This window comes from Malus domestica, chromosome 13 (genome assembly GCF_042453785.1).
Source record: "Malus domestica chromosome 13, GDT2T_hap1".
In the NCBI taxonomy this organism is placed as follows: Eukaryota; Viridiplantae; Streptophyta; class Magnoliopsida; order Rosales; family Rosaceae; genus Malus; species Malus domestica.
In genome coordinates, this window is record NC_091673.1 from 7,494,710 (window position 1) to 7,507,173 (window position 12,464).

The following is a 12,464-nucleotide window of genomic DNA, read 5'->3' on the forward strand; positions in this document are numbered from 1 at the left end:
AATCACTCAATCAAAGATGTTGGTGCTACTTATGTAGCTTTTGGGAGAGAAGGATTTTGATATGTGTTTCTTCTTCTCCATTTGTTTCTTAGTTTGAGTGAGAGCTATTGATTGTATGTGACATTTGGGTTTGAGAGTTAAAACTCTATTTTCTCCTTTTGATATTAGTGGAATTTCCTCGCCGTCTCGGAACTGGACGTAGGCTTACGCCGAACCAGTATAAATCCTTGTGTCATTTGGATTATTTGTCTTATCATATTTTGCTGTTGTTGCTTATTGGTTTCATATTTGACGCTTCCGCACAACACATTTTAACATTTAAGTGCTCCTTTATTACAAACAATACTATGTACTAAACTACATTAAGGAAAATGGAGAGTTTGAACTCAAAGTAAATTAAAGAGGAAGACACTAGCAATCTACCACTTGCATCTTAATATGCGTTTTAGCCCGCAATTAGGTTCTTTTACGTGTATAAGCGCGAATTTCCAAAGATCCAACTTGTTGCGAGTAAGCATTAACTCTCTGTAGAATCCTAAACGACCTTTCGTGAAAGGAGCATGCAGCGGAGTAAGCATTAACTCTCACAGAGTCTGTGGCCTCTGCACCATATCAAGCAAATGCCTCTGCCATCTTCAGCTCTTTACCCTGTTGGAAGGAACCATTAATTAGGCATGTAAGGTGATAGGTAATCGTTGTTTTCGCTACGTGAGGGGGAATGGGACTGATGCGGGAAGCCTTAGGTTCGAATGTTGCCTGACAATAACAAGAAAGCCTTTCGACAACTACAGTTGAGAAACCAAAAACTTATCAAATGTATCGTGTGCATATGACTCACTTTCCCTGTTCTTCGGTTTTTCCTTCTGATTCTTGAGACTCGGATAAGTTTAGCGTCGTCAGCTTGCCAAACGATTCTTTTGCATCTCCAAAAAAATCCTTCACTTTGTCAAATGTGGTTTTGAGCTTGTCTTTTGTTGGTAGCTGAAAATTGAGTTCAGAATCGCAGACGATATTAAAGCAAAAGGTAATCAAACAAGCTGATGGAACAGAAGATTTGATTTCAACTGTAGTGTCTAGATACCACCAAATTTCCTACCAGAAGAAACGAAACCCTCTAGTTCAGGCCATGAAGCTTGTGACCGGCTGAATGTCTAATACGGTAATACCTTACAATCTCATGACAAAGATGATGGAGTAGGCGAATTACCTCAATTACATCCGAGGTAGAAAGTGCTGCTCTCATATTACCGTTTTCCTACACGATTGCCACAGAACAGACTTAGGCACTGAACAGTTTTAAGCATTTTAGTGGTGAGAAAAGAATAAAATCATCTACAAATGAACTTTTACTTAATGTAGAGGTTATAAGAGCATTACGACAATTTTGTAGCCATATCTAAAATCAGTAGCTGACCGCAACACTCGGTACTGCTTAAATGCTGTCTTCTGTATTTCCTTCTCATCCTGTTGAAATAAAAACGAAACAAGAATTTATACAATTGAGAATATGAAGCCGCTTGCGAAAAATGTTTAATCACCATACAAAACGCATTTGGTTACTAAACGTAAAAGCAGAACATCAAGCAACGAGAGAATAAAGCTGCTTGAAAAATGTTTAACCACCATACAATTCGCATTTGGTTACTAAAAAAGCAGATCATGTCCCTAACCCGCAATTAATCAACAATGTTGGACCATCTCCGCCACAAGGATTAATCAACATGTCCCTAACCCTCGATTAATAAACATATACCTAAACCGCAATTAATTAACATTTCTGTGTCTATACAGATTACAGAGAAGCATCCGAGCTTGTCTGTAATCTGTATGGACACAGAAATGTTGGACTCTCTTGACATGAACACAAAAACAGCTTGTTTAATAAGCCGCAACAAGCATGGACAATGTAAATTTTGATTTTTTTTTTTTTTTTTTTTGAAAGGACAATGTAAATTTTGATTGAGCAAGTAACAAATTATATGCAACTAATTCAATAACAAAGAACAAAACTCACTCTGTAAATAACTGCAGCAAGATTTCTAGCAAGTGTATCTTTGTATATATATTTCCCCAGAAAGTTATCTTTTGCGGCAATCATGATTTTAGCCGTTGTACCACCTGATATCACACTAAGTGGGTACCATAGGTAAACCTGTCCAAGCAACAAACAAGTGAATTAAAAGAAACAGAGGAGAGAGAGCCAGGGGGAGACAGGGGGGGGGGAGAGAACAAACATTGGCCATTCGGATAAAGACGACGAAGCGAGGGTTGCCGTCGTCTTCAATCTTGGGCATGGCAGGAGGCGGAGGCCTCTTGGGTTGAAACTGGCGGGCCATCATTCCCCTTTTGCCCTTTGATTCAACCACCAGCGCGCGGCGGACCTGCCTTTGCTCAGCCGCTTTCTGGGTCGTCGTCTTTGTGGAAACCAATGAGTGCCTGACCAGACCATCTTCGTGGGTCCTCGAGCTCGACAATGGAAGCCGAACCGCTGCGTTTAGAGACAAACCCACCTCCATTTTTCACTTGGGTTTTTGCAGAGTCCTGGATTTCTCAGTGTGTGTGAGCGAGAAAAGGAAGCCGTCGGCGTTGGGACTATCCGAGGAGGGACTCTTATCCACACGTCGTTATTTTGTCCGAGGGAATGGAATTTTTGGTGAGGTCTAGAGAGACCAGAGAGCAGCTTGGAATGGGAACTGTTACTCGCCAGCCATACACGTGGCAGATCACGATGGAGCTGCTGATGGCTATGTATTGTTGGCCGTTTATTTTGCCACGATGGTCCATTGAATACATGTGTTTGCGTCATAGCCTCAAACATTCATCTCACACTTATAATAAATGACTTCATTGGTACGTGGCGTTTATGTTCAATAATATAATATTATATTTTTTAACCTTTATCATTCAAGAAAGTTAAAATTTAAAATAAATTACATATTGACTATAGTTCCTTGATGTATCTTTAATTCAAAATAATCAATGTGCATTTTATTTAAATTTATTAATAAACAAATTTTAATTTAAACTTTTGACCAAAAAAAGTTTTTTTTTAATTTATTAATTTTATTTAACATTCTTCAAATTTGAAAGACTCAATTAATGTACTTAAATGTTAGTACCGAAATGTATTATATTGAACTAATGTATTTAAATGTTAGTACCGAAATGTATGTACTAAAATATATGCACCGAAATGTATTATATTAAATTAATATACCTAAATGTGTGTACTGAAATGTATGCACCGAAATGTATTATATTGAATGTACCTAAATGTTTGTATCGAAATGTATGTACATAAATGTATGCACTGAAATGTATTATAATGAATTTAATATACCTAAATAAAGAAGACAAAGTACATCGAAATTTATTGTATAACAAAAATTAGTTTATCTAAATGTTTACAACAAAATATATTACGATAAATAAAATGAGAATGAAAATTATAATGAAATAAAATTAATACATTAAAATTAGGAAGAACAAGAGAAATAATTAAAAAATCAAAATGTAATTAATAAATTAGGTTATTAATGCATCTAGAGACTAAAATTAGATTTTGATCTTACTCATGTTTTTAATCTAAAAATCATCTTTACCAAGGATTAAAATGGAGTTTTGTAATAAATTTTTTATCACATAGCGTTGCTTTATTAGACCGTACTGTTACACGGTGATGAATAGTTATGTTTAGGCTATTAGAAATTTAGAATTAGCCCCTTTTCCTAAAAAAATAAAATAAAATAAAATAAAATCACTCTTACTTTGAAAGAAAAAAGAACTTTTTGCTGTAAGATAGACATGATTAATTCCACAACAAGTATTTAGAGAATCTGACAGTAACATGATAAATTTCAAAAAGGTTATCCTTCTGTTGTTAGGCAAGGTTTTTTTTTTTGGGAGCAAGGAAAGTGCATTCCAGGACATAGAGGCCAAAGAAGAAACAAGAGAGCCTACGAGGAGGCAAACAAACAGCAAGATAAAGTAGGAGGGCAGTGCAAGGAGTTACAGACAGAGACGCTTCAGCTAAGCTGAGGCGTCACCCCCCACACTACCACCTACAGCTAACGTGGACAAGGAAGAACATCATTGTTTAACACAAAAACAAGCGAAGATGGAGGCCTATCGACCCAAACAACATCACACATCTCCGCACAGTCACGCGACGAAAGAGCATCAGCCGCCATATTGGCTGATCTTGGGACCCAAGACCAGAAACAGTTCTGGAAGGCTTCCCCCAAGAACTTCACTCTTGCTAAAGTAGGAACAGCCTCCCAACTGCCATTCTCAGAAGAATTTGAAAGGCAAGAAATCGCCTTGGAAGAGTCAGATTCCAGAATAACCTCAGAAAAACCCAAAGTTGCACCCAGCTTACAACCACGCAGCATAGCCATAGCTTCGGCAGCTGCAGCACAGTTTGTTGGAGCAGATAACATCATTTCCAGCAAGAAGTTGCAATGATAGGTTTTGATTTCCATCCAAGAACCAAGCAACCCTTGTCTTCAACAACCGTGTAACCCTCACAAGCATTAGTTTCTAGCCATTTCACGGCCTGTGCCATCGTCCTCAAAGGCGCCGGTTGGAACCCCGCACGCCTCATCCTACGGCGCCATTGATCAACCCTTTCGTGTCTCTCCACCCTGGCTGGTCCCTCGCAGCTTACGATGTTCTTAATCTCCTCCCCAAAATAAAACTGCTCCATTTTTACCCTCCTCGTGTCGTACTTGGGCAGCATTGCGTCTAAGGAGTCAAAGATGGCGGAGTAGTTATGCAGTGCCTCCATGAACCTCCCTAGAAAGAAAGGCCCGTTGTGGCTTGTGTCCTGCTCAACCAAAACCATAAGCTTTGGTGACAGCTCGTGTAGTGTTTGTAAAGCTGAGTTCAATGTCCCTCTGCTCTCTTTCACCAAGCAATGAAGTTGAAGAATGCTATTGATGATCAAAATCTCCCCATCAACCAAATGGAAATCTTGAGGCTTAAGGTTCTCCAAGTTGCTCTCCACTTCTGAAAAGTCCAAATTTATTTTCATGCTTTGAGCATGCAGCTTGAGATCGTCGCCGATTGCTTGAAGGCGTTCGGAAGAGCTACCAACTCCTGTAATGCGAAGGCAGTGCAAGGGTTGTCCTGGACGGTTTGCTAGACGGTCTATTAAGTCGCGCCATTGGTACCCGTGCTGGAGGCCTAGGGTCATGCCTAAGTCTATGACATGGACTGAGCTTCCTCCCTCAAAGGCTTCCAATATTGATGCATTCGCTACGAAATGACCAAATTGGATCTGTGGGCAGATTTCATAAACAAGGTGTAAAGCCTCGTCCTTCTCTGCTGAAAAAGGTCCTTTCTCTGCTGAAAAAGGCTTTGATTTCACGTTCGGGTCTATTACTCCTCCAGCCCCTAGTGGTTGAACTAGCGCAAGGCGGTTGGCAAGGCCTTGGACAAAGCAGGAAGATACTCGCTGGAATGATGTCCCGAAGGCCTGCGCATTAGCTCTCAGCTCAAAAAGCAATGCTGAGGCATGAGCTTTGTCACGACAAGCCACAGCCTCGGCACAAGCGATAAGTTGTTGGACTAGTTTTATTTCATCTTCACTTCCTCCTCCTTCCTCGGATTCATCTTCTTTGTCTCTCATTAAGGTTGCAAAGGCTTCTTCCATGGCCTCTGCAGCCAAATATCTCCGCTTGTGTGCGGATATGTGATCACGGAATTGGATTGTTGGCAAGCTAGTGAAGCCACTAGTACACATATTGCTGTCACTGCCAGTGTAAAAACTAGAGTAATTAGTACCCACTTTGAATCCATAATTGGCATCATGTTCCTGTTTTAGCCTCTTATGATTTCTTGTTTTGTCGACGAATGGACTCACCCAGTTTGCCGAATCGTCCTCCAAAGCCGAAAGAGAAGGGTGGGGAAGGCATGACATGGATGACAGATTGAGATCAAAGCCAATCACCTCGTTAGATGTAATCTCACCACAAAACTCAGGTTGCACATAGAGATCAGATGCCATCGTGTAGCTTTCTAATGTATTAGAAGCTTGACCAATTGAGTCTCCTTGCGGGGATATATATACAATGTGTGATATATGTGATGTGTAGGTTGAGGCTTCCTTCTTGTACTGACGACGATTACAATGTTACCAAGAATTTAAAATGAGTCTACAAAAGTGAGTAAAAATTAATAAAGTAGTCTTACTGCAAGAGATTTGTAACTTAAATGGTAAACTAAAAGGTATTGAGTCTTGCACCTGATGTCCCAAGTTCGACTCCTTTCTCCCCGATTATCGATTGTATCAAAACAAATAAAACAGGCTTTACTAATTCCATCAGGCATAGGGCAACGTATGCATAGACCAATCACTAATTAAGGAACAAACATTATTGCCATCATTTTCAAGGATCTCCCCAAGATTTGGGAGCTTTCTATCTTGTCTATGCCCACAGCTTTGGAGGTTTATCCATATGTGACTGTAATTTTCCCCAAATACAGAATTCTCCAATGCTACTTTCGGTTATAAAACTTATTCTTTTCGCCTCTTCCTTTTACTAAGTCCGCCGGATCCTGACATGGTTTAAAATAACACATATGGCCTGGAATAGTTAGCGCTTTAGCAGGGGTAAATTCTGTTAATCAATTAAGCTTATAGCCGACCTGCGTAGGTGATGCTGTCATGGACAATTAATTTATCCAGGCTCTAAAATGCATAAGAGCAAGAGAACATGTATAGGATATACCACCGGTATGGAGACAATCTTGGAGCTAAATGGACTGCGGCCAACAACTCCAAAAGAACAAAACAAAATATGTTTGCAGGGTGCAATGCACAGCTCAATAAGGATCAGATATCTCAAAACTAATCTGATGAAAACTATGTAAAAAAATTTGAACTGACATGATTTTGTACACAAAAATGTTCACTTTCGTTGTCCCGAAGCTGTTCAAATGCATGTTCATATGTGCTTCAATTTGAACAACTTCGGAACTTATCACATATTCACAATCAATAAGAAAACTCATGGCCTCTGAGTGATATATACTTCTTGACCCATATAGTGATATCCTCTGCACAAGCCTTGGCCTGGGGCGTCTCAAGGAGCACATCAAGAGTAGCAAACTCGTGCACAGTATCCTTGTAATCTAAAAGAGGTGCATCCACATTAGCCTTCCTCAATTCTTCGGAGTAAGCAATGCCACGATCGCGCATCCAATCATGCTGCGCGACAACTGTAAGTGTCGGAGGCATGGTCTTTAAGGGTGGCCCTCTCCCTGCAGGCATGAGGGGGTTGCCGGCGGGATGGTCTAAATCAAACTCTTCCTCTGTTTGAAATAGCTTCCATGCTAGCATACACGTAGCCTTGTCGAATAAGTAGGAGTTGGCTAGCTTAATCTCAGACCTGGTGGGAGTGCTTCCAATGAAAAAGGGGTACATTAGTACTTGTGCTACCACCTTTATCGGGTCCAAGAGGTCGCCTGCCTCCACAGCCTTCCGAGCGACATAGTCTGCCAAGTTAGCTCCACAGCTCACTCCAAGAAGTACACATCTGTTCTGATAAGAAAATAACATGTTAATGTTCATTAGTTACTGAATTTAAACAAAAGGTGTACAAACTAAAAAGGGCTGAACATAATCAAAACACTAATCATTAAGCAAATCCATGTACTTTAAATTTTGGGAACCCAACTGGTTAGTTCAAAATCCAAGAATATACACACAAAAACTATGCACAAATAGAACATGTTACAAATTTTAATTAAAAAGCATAAACATAAATTAACTAAATAATAAAAGACATTAAACCCTAATCTATATAAATCGCATTGTTATTTTAGTGTCACTAGTTCTATGTATACGATCTAAATACCCCACGATTTGAATTTTGTTGAGTGAACTGCATAAACTTTTGCGAACCTTCTGTGATTGTTCCAATTTTATCCATCCATCAACTTAATAATAAAAAATAGAATATACTAAACAATAATAAAGGAGCACTAAACCATAATTTATCTATTTCAATGAAAGTTTTGTACAGGGTCCATTTGTGCATATATGATATACCAACACTAATTATACTAATTAAACAATCCGGATATGGCTGATAGGCAGTAAGTACCTAGATGGATCTCCATGAGCAGCCAACCATGGCTCAACCATCGAAGACCCAAAGCTGTCAAAGATACGACTCCGTCCCTTTTGAACCAAGGCCAAGTTGGCCTGCTTTGCTACCCACTTCAACACCGTAACCCCGTCCTCAAACGCCGCTGGGTATGGACTCTCCGGCGCCAGCCTATACCCCACCGCCACCACGATCGCGTCACACAGCTTCGCCATCCTCCTGCAGAACGCGTCGTTCCACGACGTGTCGTTGCTCCCGCTCACAAACCCACCTCCGTGAAACTGCAAAAATATCGGAACCTTCCGGTGTCGCCTCCCCACTAACTGATCGGGAGAATATCCCCTGTACACGACACCATCGTCGGAGTTAGAGCAGACAGGGGAGGGAGACAACAGGGCGCCGACACGAGACGTGGGATTTGGTGCTTTGAGGGGGAGGACGGTGTCAGGTAAGAAGATGCGGAGGGAGAGGGAGGAGTTGGGGTCGATGTGTATGTTTTTGGTGGCGACGCCGTTTTGGAAAGTGGGGTTGGCGGGAACGACGGGCTCTTCGGGGCGGGAAGTGATGCCAAATTTCGGGTCTGTGTTTTGGAGTTGCGCTGATTGGGTTAGGTTGTGTAATTGGTGTCTGAGATGGTACTTGAAGAACAAGCTGTGAAGCTTCAAACTTAGGGGTGGCATTTTTTTGTTTTACAGAGAAATTAAATTCACAAGAGAAAATCAAAACATAGAAATCTCCTGGTTTCGGTATTAAATCTTCAATTTTATTTACCAAAATGAAGAAATCTTCAGTTTCCATTCGATTCAATTCAATTCAAAATGGCAGACGTAGAGAGAGACGTGTTGGAATAAGGCGGCAGAGTAGAAGCTTCGAGTTTGAAATTGAGCGCCATCCATGCAAGTTCGGATGAGGTGCCGTTAGAACACGTTTGTCGACAAACGTTAGTTTTTTTATATTATTTTTTAAATTTTTTAAATTTTTATAAGACGATAGCATTAGTGGTTAGATGTTAGATTGGGAAGGGGTTCAAACCCACGTCATAATGCAAAGGCACAACTCATTTCTACCATTGTAGTAAATGACCCAAAATACAAGATTAGACTTGTAAACGGACCAGATTTGGATCAGATCAGCCTTCATAATCATTTTGTTTATTAATCAGATTATTGAATATAAATTTGAATATTAGATTTTTTTTTTATAATTTTTTTACGGAAGTTTAAGGGAGATTGGTTATTCTCATCATTAGCGTCATGACATACTCATAACCTCGAGCCGAGAGAACTTACGCGTAACACCTAACACCTAACTGTCAGCTAAATTTACGTAGGAATTTATAAATCATGCACCAACGAAGACTGTTAACAGCAAGACTCATACCTTGATGGGATGACACACAAAGCGGAGACCTTGCTAACTGAACCAACCTGGTTGGCGTGTAGTCAAATTATTGAATTTAACTTGTTAATTGATATATGTGAGAGTCAAATTTGGATCGAATCAAATTATTATCGAGTTTATTTAAAGAAATAGGAAATATTCAAACCTTACCAGCAACTTTGTTGTTTATTGTGTCTTTGATAAGAGTCAACAATTTATTAATTGAGAAATTTAATAGTATATTTTGTGGGTTGGTTTGGATTGGCTTGGATTGAGATTTGGGTATTGGCTGGCTTGGATTGGCTTGAACTCATGTTTAAAGTTGGGTTTCATAATCCCACTTATTATGGGTTATCGATTTAGGATGCGTTTGTTGCACCAGACTATCTCGAACTGGACTAGCTTCAGGGACTAAGCTGGATTGGCTTGGACTAGACTAAGCATGACTAACTTAGTGAAGCGTTTGATGCAGTGTCGAACTAAGAAGTAGGATAATAAAAATAATAAAAATAATTCTTTTTTTTATTTTTCTATTTCTTTTTCCTGTTCTAGAACACCCCTGAAACCACTCTTCCCTCTCATTTTTTCCGTCCAAACTCCATACATTACAATCACAACTTTTCCTTCATTCCAATTGATAAAGTTCTCTGTCCAAATTCCACTACTTGCAACCATATCTTTCTCCTCCATTATAAAGCTCCCAAAACACAAACAATCAAAAATTCAAATTCAATTTCAATCGACTGCAGCCATAGTAGGATCTTCCTCGGAGGTTTTTTGCAAAAGACAGGTCTTTTATTATGGTTGTGGTTAATGATCGAGTTGCAGTTGCTGTGGCTGATGATTGAGTTGCAACTACTGTGGCTGCTGTGCATGTAGTCTGAGATAGCAAAAAACCCGTTTTTGCCGTGTTCGGGTCAACCCAGATGGCGGAAGGCCCCAAATCGACGCTGGGTTTGCGGGATGGTGGAGATCGACGAGAGTTGTCTCTGCTATGGTCACTAGAGAAGGGGGTTGCAGCTGCTGCTCATGTACGAAGGAGAAGGACTGGGTTCGCTGCTTGTAGACGATGGAGAGGGGACTAGAAATCCCGTTGTTTTGGGGGGGGTCTCGCTAAGACCTCCTGGTGAGGGACTTAGTCAAGGTAAGTCCTCCTTTGCCCCATTAAACTTAATCCTGCCTAGAACAAACATAGGCCTACACTAATGTCTAATCCAGTCCAGTCCAGTGAAACTTAAGGAGGCCAAACAAACGCCCCCTTAATGTCTTTTCGATCCATGATACACTTAATCTCACCAAACAAAGGACAACATTCATGTCTATTTTTATTCTAACTTATCCTATCTAATCGAACCTGCCAAAGAAAGCCTACATATACCCAGTTAAGGGCGAATCCCCACTATCATTCGGAGAATAAATTCATAATATACCATAATCTAAAGAAGTGTCAATTACATTTTACAACCTCAAAAATCTTGGTAGAATTGTAACCTCATTCAATATATTTAAAACATTTTAATCTCATACATTACATATTATTGTATTTCAATATCACACAATTGTTACTTAATTCATTAAATTTGAAGATGATGTATGAGGTTGCAATTGCACTTAAACATAATTTATCCACTTGCCATAGTATTGGCATCTCAATAAACAACTAAACCCCTAAAAATGAGGACCTTGATCAAGTAACATGGGTCTGACTTCGGTGTTACGTAGCATTGAATGTTACGACTATTCATAAGCTCAACTTATTATCCTAGGTCAGAACAAGTTAATAGGATCCCCTTTTTAATGTTCTAGTATTATAATACTCTTTAAAGATCATCTCCGTAAATAAATTAAAACTAAAGTTGTTTAGTTAATCAATTTTGTCCATATATTTTTGTATAGTACCATGACTAAACAACCTTAGTTTTAATTGTTTTTTGTTTGTACCATACTTAGGGCCTCCATATTTAGATCTCGTATAAATACTCGGGGAACTCAAATGTAATTATGTAATAAATGAAGGGGTAAATATATAATAAGTGAGGAGCCCTTATTCTATAAAAGGACTCCTCATTCTCCTCATTAAGGAGGCCAAGTTTTAGGCCATGGGAAGAGAGCACACAGAAAATAGGCTAGAAAGCACACTGCCTCTAGCATTCTTGTATATTCACCATTCAGAGTGAAACAATATCAACATCAGTGTGGACGTAGCCCAAACATTGGGGTGAACCACGATACATCTTGTGTTCTTTACTTTCTTGCAAATTCACGGTCGGATTTACGTTGTTCCAAGACCCATCCGGTTTTGTGCATCAATATTTGGCGCCGTCTGTGGGAAACGATACTAAAAGTTGTGTTGGTTCTCTTTCATTTTTTCACCTCTATCGTGAATATGCAAAATCACAAAAAAAAGCCATCAACCAGTCCCATCTCTCTTTCCTCTCACTGACCCACGTTGAAGTCACCTCTTTGCTTTCCTTCTCGTCCGTTCTCTCTGCTCTCTCTGCAACAATGAGAACACCACCTCAGGCAAACCAAAAAACCCATCTCCAAAAATACCCAAATTCTCTGAAAGTTTCAAACTTTATGCTTCTTGGGAGCTTTTGAGATTGTTTCAGAAATACTAAATCGTTGTTCTTTTTAAAAGCTTTGACCCACCTGCAAATCTCTGATCCTTCGCAGTTCTGACGCCGGAATTCGATCTACATGTAAAAATATTGATCGGCACCGTTTTGCCATTTAATGCGCGAGAAATTAAGCTTCTGGCTCGCAGCCGTTACTTAGTGAGTGAAACTGAGTCGCCATGGCGGGGAGGACGGACTCGGAGTTTATCCGGGTGCCGTACAAGAACTTGAAGAGAGAGGTGAAAGTGGAAATGATGGTGACGGATGAGCCTCATCATCGTATCAACCTCAATTCGTCTACGTCTTCCTCCTTTAGGGTTCCAAATGGGGGCGACGGCGGCCTCGGCCTTTCGCC

General features: G+C 39.9%; 3 protein-coding genes across 4 annotated transcripts; all 3 read right to left on the bottom strand.

Moving 5' to 3' along the window:
* Window positions 1-309: 309 nt before the first annotated feature.
* LOC103452079 (protein HHL1, chloroplastic) lies at window positions 310-2,709 on the bottom strand. 2 transcript variants are annotated; one of them, XM_008391561.4, is made up of 6 exons: window positions 2,235-2,709; window positions 2,015-2,152; window positions 1,378-1,464; window positions 1,208-1,255; window positions 839-981; window positions 310-648 (listed from the first exon to the last, which is right to left on the bottom strand). In XM_008391561.4, exons 1-6 carry the CDS (start codon window positions 2,514-2,516, stop codon window positions 636-638), a joined length of 711 nt encoding a protein of 236 aa, XP_008389783.2. In that variant the 5' UTR covers window positions 2,517-2,709; the 3' UTR covers window positions 310-635. The 2 variants fall into 2 exon arrangements, with proteins under 2 accessions (XP_008389783.2, XP_070667239.1); XM_070811138.1 differs by having other exon boundaries at window positions 310-756; window positions 2,235-2,687.
* Window positions 2,710-4,438: 1,729 nt separating this feature from the next.
* LOC103452401 (GRAS family protein RAD1-like) lies at window positions 4,439-6,007 on the bottom strand. Its single transcript, XM_008391890.3, has one exon. The coding sequence runs from the start codon at window positions 6,005-6,007 to the stop codon at window positions 4,439-4,441; it is 1,569 nt and encodes a 522-aa protein (XP_008390112.2).
* Window positions 6,008-6,806: 799 nt separating this feature from the next.
* Window positions 6,807-8,792, bottom strand: LOC103452078 (probable carboxylesterase 11). The gene is given in 2 exon segments (NM_001329022.1): window positions 6,807-7,538; window positions 8,109-8,792. Coding segments are annotated over 2 exon segments (1,224 nt in total). The 5' UTR covers window position 8,792; the 3' UTR covers window positions 6,807-6,997.
* Window positions 8,793-12,464: the final 3,672 nt, after the last annotated feature.